This window comes from Coffea arabica, chromosome 3c (assembly GCF_036785885.1).
Source record: "Coffea arabica cultivar ET-39 chromosome 3c, Coffea Arabica ET-39 HiFi, whole genome shotgun sequence".
Classification (NCBI taxonomy): Eukaryota; Viridiplantae; Streptophyta; class Magnoliopsida; order Gentianales; family Rubiaceae; genus Coffea; species Coffea arabica.
In genome coordinates, this window is record NC_092314.1 from 41,254,353 (window position 1) to 41,265,068 (window position 10,716).

Below are 10,716 nucleotides of genomic sequence, written 5' to 3' on the forward strand. Positions count from 1 at the left end.
GCAGACTATTATCCGCATCTACAAGCAAGGAACTTCTCTAGGGGAAGAATGCTGTGACATGACTTCATAAACTGGAAGATAACATCCTTTGTTTCATGTACAAAGGGGACGGATTATAGATCTCAATCGAAAATATCCAATTGCGCATATCATAAGTTATTTCATTATCCCTTTAATTTCTCTTTGAAAGAGTGTCTTAACAAATCGACCCTTAGTTTCCTCATATCAGAATCTCTACTCTTAATACATAATTAGCATAACTCTTATGTGAATAACTTCTAAAGAACAAAAAGTACTCTATATAGACCAACTCTTTAGTTTTCTTGCATTAAATACTATACAAGTAGTAGGAAACAAAAGGACAAAGAAAGGAAATTCAATCAACAACTTTATTTATACCAGACGCTAACCACGTAAGGGCCTTTGCTGTCCAGATATCAGATTATCAGACCAAGTCACCAAAAGTTTGTGATCCAAGTCTGACCAAGATGATTGATGAATATCAAATTCCACATTGTCTCAGGTAAATAATGCAAATACACAGATACATCAGGCCTCGTACTTTTTCGTAAATAGCCTATTCCAAACTACAAGGCAGGTTAGGCAGCTGCAATTGCATTCACTTCTAGATTTGGTTAACTTCCAGGAGCCTGCAACAGTGAAGAAATTCTAATGCAGAAGGAAAGTTGAAAAGCCCAGAAAATGGATCCATAAAACATTAAGCTTTTCCCCTTGATCTGAGTCACCACTAGGAGCAACTCATCAACAAGATCAATCACCGCATTAAATGGGCATCGCGTCGAACATTGCCTCAAATTACACCATGCAAACACTTTGCGCATGGAGAGACTGGAGCAGTTTGAGACCTGCAACATAGGCAAACGTTCACTCACTCACACACAAAATGGGGAATCATTGACAGCAAAAAGCCAAAGCATTAGATAAGAATCAACAGATGCTAAAGAAGCTATCAAAGGTAGCTTTCGTTTTGTATATTTAGTGTACCGACATTCCCCATCGAATCAGCTATCCTTTTATGCACAGGTATTCCATTTCCAGAGGTCAAGTTTAGTGAGTCCCAAGCCCCCTTGCTCGTGGGCGAGAAATTATTAATCCAAAGGTCAAGTTTATTCAGTCCCAGGCTCCATTGCTCACTGGTTAACAGATGTCAGACCAAGTTTAGCTCCAAAGTACTTTCTTTCCTCACCAGACCAAAAAAGTTGCTGATAAACTATCTAATTTCTTAAATACTTACTTTAGAAGTACAAACACAATAGTCCAATACAAACGAATATTTAGAACACATTTAACGAGCTGAAGTCTGTCTACATGATCATTGTCTTGACAGTCTATCATAACCTTCCAATCAGCAAAAAACAGCCTGAAGAGGTTATTGAAAGTCCTAGATAAGTCACAAGCAACTGTCCAAGAGGCATACAATTAAAGACTATCACACAGCTGCATACTTCTCCCGAAAACACTGCAAATTAGGACACAGATCAGACAATCCCCATATTCTGTTGAAGTACCCTTAACAACTTCAAAAGCTTTATCAGAGGTAGCACATAGAATAAGGAAATAGTACGAACGTACAGTATGTGACAATTTCATATCAGCATGCTTAGGATGGTAATCAAATTACTGATTATTAATATTCCATTCAAACAATTGAACTGAAGATTTGTAGTTATTCTAAAACATCTCAGAGGCTTTATTTAGACACATCAGATTTCCCAAAATCATTTAATGCATTTTATATTGCACTTTCCTTTTCTTCTTAATCAACTATCAAATCTTCATTTTCTACTTCAACGTGATGCTGGACAGAGGTCTGTCATCATCCCAAATACAGCACTTGGACACTATGGAATCTTGAGAGGAAGTAAATCCATGATATTGCTAATTTACATTGCAAGGTTTAAATGTTTGCTTGCTTATACTACTATAATTACTCAAATAAGTTGTGCATAAGATATTTAATAAGAAAGGTGAAACACTTGATGAATGATGACTTCTGTTGAAGGTGAAACGCTTGCAAGGTGTAACTGTTGCTCACTCATTGTTTTTTGTCTCTAGTTTTTCTCCCTCCCTTCTTGTCAGATGTCATTGCAGGTAGACTTCTACAACTGTACAAGAAATTTTCTTTCTGGCTGAACCTGGATTTTGACATGTCAGATGGCTGGCCTATTATGTATGTCATGTCTATCAACAAACCAAATCCAATCCTGCATCTTGTGACAGGAGATGCTCAATAGTTTTATAACCAGTTGCAAATTCACAATTCTCTTACCAGAGTTTACTTACCAAGTACTCCAACTGATTTAATGCATAGAATTGAAAAAGATGCCTGCATATGGTTCTATAAGATTATTGGTCCTCTAGTAATTTCCATTTTAATTTTCACAAAGTTGTGGCACCCAGTAAAAATAAAATAAACAGCATTGTAATGTAGTGAAGACAAAACTGCATTTGTTATAGACACTCGAGCAAATAATTACTGCCAAAATCTCTTTGATCTAAGTAGCCAAAGAAATTCACAGGCGTGGCAGCACTCTGAAGAATATAGCTCAGGTTTCTGGGGGCTGATTCAAGATAATTGTTGAAGATGACTGACTCGCTTCATTGGGAATTTGGCCATTGACCCCTTTATGCAACCAAACAAAGATCCAATTGCTGTTTCTTCAATTAAGACTTTTAGTTCAGTTTCCTAATTACTCCAATCAAGAGGACAGAATGTCAATCGGTTGGCTATCACGAGAGGAATGGAAACTGGAAAAGGTGTAGAATATGTTGTAAATGATACTAGTGTAGTTTGGGGCGAGTGTAAGAAAAGAATGGAAATGCACATCACAAGCTGGAAGGCACCATTGGAGAGCTTATCTCATGATATTGCATCTATAAAATGTAAAGACCTGGACAGCAGGCAGCATTATGTTGATCTCATGGACAAGAAAAACAATCCTTAAATACATAAGACAATAATCCAATTTTCCCACAACAGAGGAAAAAATATTTCAATTGCAATCGAGGCAGCTAAAGAAGGAAACTCGAGAGGGTCGCCTTTGGAAGTGTTCGCCGGCAAAGCCTGGAGCATCAAATGATTCATTAGTTCTTTGTTTCACTCTACTTCATCCTGTTTTTACTTTCAACCTGCACTCAAAATTGCTTGGATCAAAGAGGCATGCTGAAACCTCACAAATATCCTCTTTTCACCTTACAAATTTAAAGCAGGAGGAGTTATCCAAGCAGCACTTTCTCTTTCTCCTACTCCTGGGACCATGCAGGTTAGATTAACTTTGTCTTGCCAAAATAAGAGTAACAGTAATTTCATATAGTTTTTCCTCAGATTATGTCTTTCCACTATTCATCAGTTTTGAGGGTAGTCTACTTAAAGATTGAAACAAGGACCTTGCTCTGACAGGTGGAGTTAGGACGAGAAATTTTAATTGAGACTAAAAACACGAGATTTCAGCACTAACAAGAAAATTTCAGTTACTTCTGGAAATAATATGCTCAAAATATTAACAACAAAAAATCTTACAAGGATTGTAGGGAAAATAAAAAGAGATACACGTATTACCAACTGACACTAGAACACTCAATCATGGTCCGAAACAACATAAGCAATTGATTCTTAGAATTTGAGTAATATAACTCGCTTTAAAAAGGGAAGATGAGGGAATATAGGAGAAATCAGGAGCAATTAACAATGAATAGTAAACAAAACAGTAGCAGCAAAACTCACTCAAGTATTTGCTACAATTGCTTTCTCATGTGACGTTTCGTCCCATTTGATATCTGGATCATATGTACCTTGATCAGTCTTGTTGCATTTGATTTTCTCCAAGTACACCACTTCAGGAAACTTGCGTTTTAATTCTGACTCGTCAACTTTCAATTGCTTCAGATACTTCAAAAGGACAATTTTAACTTTCCAGGTTTGTTTACCTTTATTCTCTAAGCTTTTGAGTTTACCTCCCCTAATGTATAATTTTTTCAAATCTTGTAATACATCAGGCTCTAGCCAATCAGGCATTTGTTCCAAAGGGATGCACCGGAGGTCCAATTTCTTAAGAGTCAGTGGGGCTGAGAAGGTCTCTTAAGCAGCTTCTGTATGTGCTCCACATGATATTACCAGAATTTCAAGGGCTTTAAAGTCCTTCAACTTTGAAAACTCCCCTTCTCGTACAGCTTCATTCCCAATTCGTATACTCAATTTCCTTAAACCTTTTAACTGAGCAAGTTGACTTAGCTTGCACGGATTTCTTCCAACACTTCCTATCACAAAACCCTTTAGTACTTGGAGAGCAGAGAGCTTATGGATACCGTCTGGCATGCTTTCGAGCAGGTAACACTCTGACACGTCCAAGTGAGTAAGATTTCTGAGTGCTGATATATCAGAAGGCAGTTTCTCTAGATTGTGACATGCACGTAAATCAAGAATCTCAAGGCTTATTAGTTTAAGCACAGAACGAGGTAGGTTAGTCAATTTAGAAATGCCTCTGAGGCTTAGATATCTTAGGGATGTCCGACTTCCCAAACCATTCAAAGAGACTTCATTTTCCACTTCAATATGATGTTCGACAGAGTTTTGCCACCGGCCCAACTGAAGAACCTCAACCCTATTCAACCTCGAGAGCCAGTCATTTTTAAATCTAAGATATTGACAATTCACATTGAAAACCGTAAGAGTACCGTCAGTCATTGCACTGGCTGGATCACCAGGACCCGCAAGTAAGAGTGCATGACAAAGATCATTGCCATGATGATCATTGCTAGGCATCCCTGAGGAAGTAAATTCAAAAAAGTGAAGTCCTTTTCCAACCGAGATCAGCATTCTTCGAATCCAAGGGTGCACGATAAAACTGTTTATCCTGGAAGAAGGATTCCCAAATTTGGGGAATTATGAAGCTTTCGTTTATCAATTGTCCAAAGACATCTTCTCCAACCTCCTCTGCAGTCTTTTCTGAGGTTTTAGTGACCATACCCTCTCCTATCCACCAGTAAATAAGGGGTCTCTTCTTTATGATACTATTCTCTGGGAAAATTGAAAGGCACAAGGAGCATACTTTCAATTGATTGTTCTCCAGACAGTCAAAACTTTTCCGAAAATCTGATATTGCTTTGCTAGCATAAATTTTTTCCTCCACACCAAGTCTCGACCACTCTTTAGACATTGGCTGATCCTTCCCTATAGCCTGATCTTCAGACATTGTCTGATCCTTCCCAGTAGAAGGTTTTATTTCTGTCACCTGACTTTCTTCTGCCGGAAAGAGCTGTTTTACAGACGCAACACTCTTTCTGATGAGCTCCAATCCATTAAGAATATCATCAGCGTTGCCATGCTTCAATCTATCAAACCAAACATCATTATCGATGTCTTGCACCAAAGTTCTGAACCGTGTTATGAGTTCCCCTTCCCAATCTTTCATCTTGTCAAGTTCAGTCTCAATTTCTTTGAATCCTGAAACTATTTTCTCATCTTTCTTATGGATGGGTTGTAATGCATCCCAAGCTTTTCCCAGACAAGCCAGTAGTGTTGGGACAATTTCCTCAGGTTTTCTTTGAGCTGGCATTCTTAACTACAGAAACAATACTTCCTATTAGCTAAGAAAACATTAGCAATCAAATCTTCAAAGACAAAACTTTTATATACTTGAAACAAACCAAGACAATCCATCGTACTGCTGATTAATGGAATCCCAAATTGCAAATCAAGATTTACTTGAAGGTCAAAGAACAGTTGCATACAAAACTTTACCATTTCAAAAAATGTCAGCTTTTTTACCCCCTATACTTATCGTCACAATTAATAAATGTCTGAGCAATCAATGAATCAAGAAGAAATTTAAACTGGTTGGGAGAATATTAAAGTACCCGGGAGCCTGCAGTTTGTGAACTTTTAAGAGGGCTTCTTCTTCCTCCTCCTCAGTTGGGGATCTTCAAATGTTATGTCAATAGGCAGACTAGATGGGGAGTAAAGAATAATAGAATATGTACATTTACCGTATAGACTATGCTATTACTTTGGTTGGATTGGATCTGGACAAAGACATGGAAATCTTCTCTATTTTCTAAGGACAAAACCAGGTTCTCTTGCACCGGATCAAGGACCTCTACAATTTTCAATGGCAATTATATTTGCAAACATTATTATAACTAATATAAATATTAGATTACTAACTTGTTGAAAGTGGTGCCGAAAAATATGTTAGTATCTATACTTGTTGTTTTAACTCCTGTACACTGCAGTTACCAGTGACAAATTGTACATATCCATCACAAGATAACTGCGAGAAAAAGATTTTTCTCCTTTTGGTATAGGTTAATAAACTGATAAAGGTAATGACACAAATAAATTCCAAAGAAATTTTTTGTGGGATTCCACTGATCAGAAGAGGAAATTCCATGTAGAAGGGTGGGAGACTGTGACTAGTGCTAAAGACCAAGGAAGGTTCGGTATAAGATATACTGACAACATGAATAAAGCAGCCATAGCTGGTTCACGCTTGAGAGTCAAATGAACCAATCTCAACTTTGAGTAAAAATTCTGAAAATCAAAAACTTCAATAAAGCTGGTTCTATCCAGAGAAAGGAGATGGTTGGGTCTATTAATAAAAAAAAAAGCCTAAAATTGGGGTGGATTCGCTTAACAAAGATACCGGCTGGATTACAATTTACAAGGAATGTTAATGTGGAGGAGAATTTGTCTAGATAACTTGACTAGTCTAGTAGACCCCTGAGACACAAAAGACAAGGGCCACTTAGATCTAGAGAAGAAGATTTACTGGTCAATCATCCTTTTGGCGAGACGGGTTCTTGGAATTTAGAGAGGTTATCTTTTTTCTTGCTTCCCCGATTGTTCAAAAGATTCAAGTAATTCCCGAACAACTTCAATCTAATTCTCAAGATTTCTATAGGTGGAAGGGCCATCATGATGGAACCTTTTATTTCAAATCTTACTTCTCCATGATGCAATTACCCCTTGGACGTAGGTCGAATGAGTTAGCTATCAGGGAGACACTCAAAACTCTTATTGGGTGGCGTAGATCAAGGGATCAAATCTCACGACTTGTATTATTATTTAGGTTTTCCTGCAAATTTCACCAACAGGTGCATAGCCACTCCTTTGATCCGGTGGCAATTCAATCCTCTCTACATTTCACATTGACTCATTCGATCCACCTCTTCCCTTTAGTATAGAGTAGGAGTAGGAGTAGGTGTAAAATAAGAATTATCATGTCGACAAAAAAAAAATGATGCAATTACCCCATATTATGTTTGACAATCATCCATGTGTTAATCCCTCTTAGATGTGGAAGCTGCAAGCAAATGAAAGAGTTAGGAATAATCTGTGGCTTGCTTCTCAAAGTAGACTTGCTTCTAAAGAAACTCTTCATAGAAGAAATATCAGTCAAGGGGGCACATGTCACGTCTGCCCAGGGACAACATATTTTATGTTTCTACCCTTTTGTCACCTGTATCTGGCAATAGTTGGCCAGTCCCAATTGCCCTTCTTTTGAAGAGGATTTATGTTGATAAGGGTATATTTTGTGATTATTTTTGAGATGTTTCATGTTGCTTTTGAGTCAACTTGTGAAATGCTATGGTTTAAAGTGCTTATTTTGCCTTGAATTATGCATTGAGTTGATAATAGGAAGTATTTGTGATTGTGCCATTTTATTTGCAAATTCTTTACGTATTTGTAGGGTTGAATAATCAAGCCTTAATTTGGAACTAAATGAGAGAATATTAAAGAGTGGAAAGAGGCTTGAAGCACGTTTGAAGTCACAAATGCTATTGGAGGAAGATGCCCGACACATGGAAAAAATGATGAAGTGTTGCACTTGAATAACCAACTTGAAGATGAATGGAATGGCAATGAGCTGCCTCTTGATTAGAGTTACAGGTCTGATTTCGTGGAGTGCGTATGAATTTCTTTCTTGGCACTGACTGAGAGTATTGCTTGAAAATTTTGTTTGGTCAAGAACTAGGTACCAAACCACTGAGCTTTCACCAAAGAGGGACTAGATCGCACCGATAGTGAAAAAATCCAAAAAAGGTGTCAGAACACCCTTTTGATCTAATTAGATTCTTATTTCTACTAGCCTCTTATACACAGTTTCTTTAGGCTCCTCTTCCTGTCATTAAAAAAAAGAAAAAAAAAAAAGAACTAGGTACCAAGCTTGCAAATTTGTTTGATATCACTCGTAAGTAATGGTAGGTGTCATCGTCATGGGATTATTTTTCGCACAAAATTTGTGACGCAGGATTGCAAAAGGCAAAATGGTAAACTAATCTACAGGCTAATTTCTCAGAATATACCCAAAAAAAAAAAAGTCGGTGAAATGTATGTCTGACAAGGGCTATGTACAAAATTATATCTGCCGTGCTGACTGGGTACGATAGAAAATAATTTTTTTTAATCGTTGTAGGGTAGTAGCGGCTGCAAATTTTTTTTAAAAAGGGTCGGTCGCTACCGTGCTGACACTGTGTCAGCGCTACCAAGGGCTAGAATCCGCAATTTTAGACCAAGGGCTTGCACATGGAATGGGCCACTTAGCATCAGCCAATGTGCCCTACTTTCCCCTGGCAACTGGTGGACCTCTCCAGCATGCAGTCAACTCAGCTTTGCCAAACTAGGACAGATGAATTGGATCAGACAAAAATATATGACCTATGACTACTGCAAAGATACCAAGCGTTTCAATAGACTAATGCCAGCTGAGTGCTCGTTGGCACAGTATTAGAAATGAGGATCAGTACTAGGGTTGTAAACGAATCGAACCGCTCAAGTCAATCTCGATTCGAGCTCAATCAATATCGAGCTCGAGTCGAGTTCGAGCTGGCTCGAGTCGAAATCGAGCTCGAACTCGAGCTCAAAATATTAAGCTCGTTAGCTCACGAGTCGGCTCGCGAGCTCAAGTATATATATATATTTTTTATTTTTTTATTTTAAGTATATATATTTTTTATATTTTTTAATTTTAATAGTACAATTACATATATATCCTTAATATTTTATTATTTATTAAGAAAAAATATTATTGAATTTATTTTTAAAATATAAAATAATTATTTTTCATTTTTTTCGAGCTCGAGCTCGAGCTTGAAATTGTCTGCTCGTCGAGGTCGAAGTCGAGTTCGAGTTCAATGAAACTAAGTCAAGGCTTGGCTCGATTAGGCTAAAACTCGACTAGGCTCGTTTGCAGCCCTAATCAGTACTCAGCATAATAACCCACCCTCAGTTTATAGGGTAATTTGACAATAAATCACACATGTATTCCTGTTTAATTTTCTTGATTTTAATTCCCTGGAGATATTCCACAAGTTTAAATTATTATTTTGATGCAAATTTGGATTTTGATTGGTTTCAGAATGTATTTTTCCAGTTTTTTCCTTTCCAAGTTGCAGATTACAATTTCTTTATTTTTTGAAAAATGATTGTCCATTTTCTTCCTGTTTTTCGAAGTTCATGAGCTGTGTTTTGTGCTTTAAGGGTCGAATTTCACTTACCATTAAATAGACTCATACCACCAGCCAGAAACAAGAGAAGAAAATTGCCTTTTAATTCATGGTCTTGAGGTTTTATGTTCCCAAATCAAGGGCAGAGTAGAAACCACAAAGTTGGACAGTTATTAGACAAGTTTGTAGTACACAGACTGAGCATAGACAAAATTATGCTGACGGATATAAAATTTTAAGCAACTTTGTAGGTAATCCTGAATCATAGAATGATAAAATTAAGTAGTCACTATTGAGCAACTACAAGTCTGCAACATCAATGGCAAATCCACCGGCAAGATCAGACTTAAGTACCAGATCACAGATATGACCACTTTTAATTATCTAAATAATTTCTATATCGGTGACTGTTTTAGCCTGTTATGAACTGTTACTTCAAATATGAAAAATCATGGAAAGCTAATTTTTGACTCATAAAATCTCAAGATTACCAAAGGCGCAAGGCAAAATTGCAACTTTATGCCCAAAAATACATACTGCACTTCGTATATTGACATGATGCAGAATGATAGTCTAACAAATTCAAATGCACACAGTTAAAACTTTTGGATTCCAAACAGCACACATCAGGTGATGTACACTTATTTGATGTTCACTATGGAGATTAAAGTGGGACAAGGTTAAACCTTCTCTTAATATACATCATCAGAGAAGTGCCATCAAGAAAATCTATGGAAATAGCTACTAGTTTACTAATCACCATTCTTCTAAACCTGAACATATTCAAACCATAGGAAAAGGTTTGATCGCTCAATTCTTCCTTTCCTTCTTTTCCTTTTTTTTTTTTTGGTTAGCTTCCAATCTTGAGAATACAAAATTTGGAAAGGAAGAAGCTGGAAGGCGATGGGGAAGATGAAAATTGAACCATTCTTCTAAGAGGAGGAACAAAAATCCCTCTGTTTGATCACTTACTTGCCAAAATCATACTACCGAGAACGTCAAACTCTTAGTCTGAGAAACAATCCATGGTAGACAAAAAAATCAAGAAGCAAAAGCAAAAGGACGGATATAACCATTTCCGTCAAGCACCTGGCACATGACCGCCTGTCCCCTGTCGTGTTGACTGTGCACGGTCGGGGACAGTCGATTTTTTTAAAAAAAATTTAGGCAGCCGCTGCCGTGCACAGCCAGCCCGGCAGCGGCTGACCTTTTTCAAAAAAAAAAATTTGTGACTCAACGATTTAGAAAATT

At 37.3% G+C, this 10,716-nt stretch overlaps 1 protein-coding gene across 3 annotated transcripts; it reads right to left on the reverse strand.

Moving 5' to 3' along the window:
- Positions 1-360: 360 nt before the first annotated feature.
- Positions 361-6,797, reverse strand: LOC113735096 (uncharacterized). Of its 3 annotated transcripts, none has more exons than XM_027262022.2 (3): positions 5,878-6,797; positions 3,746-5,577; positions 361-866 (listed from the first exon to the last, which is right to left on the reverse strand). In XM_027262022.2, the coding sequence occupies exon 2, from the start codon at positions 5,574-5,576 to the stop codon at positions 4,800-4,802; it is 777 nt and encodes a 258-aa protein (XP_027117823.1). In that variant the 5' UTR covers position 5,577; positions 5,878-6,797; the 3' UTR covers positions 361-866; positions 3,746-4,799. The 3 variants fall into 3 exon arrangements, with proteins under 3 accessions (XP_027117823.1, XP_071938857.1, XP_027117822.1); XM_072082756.1 differs by having other exon boundaries at positions 3,814-5,582; positions 5,878-6,796; XM_027262021.2 differs by having other exon boundaries at positions 3,746-5,582; positions 5,878-6,796.
- Positions 6,798-10,716: the final 3,919 nt, after the last annotated feature.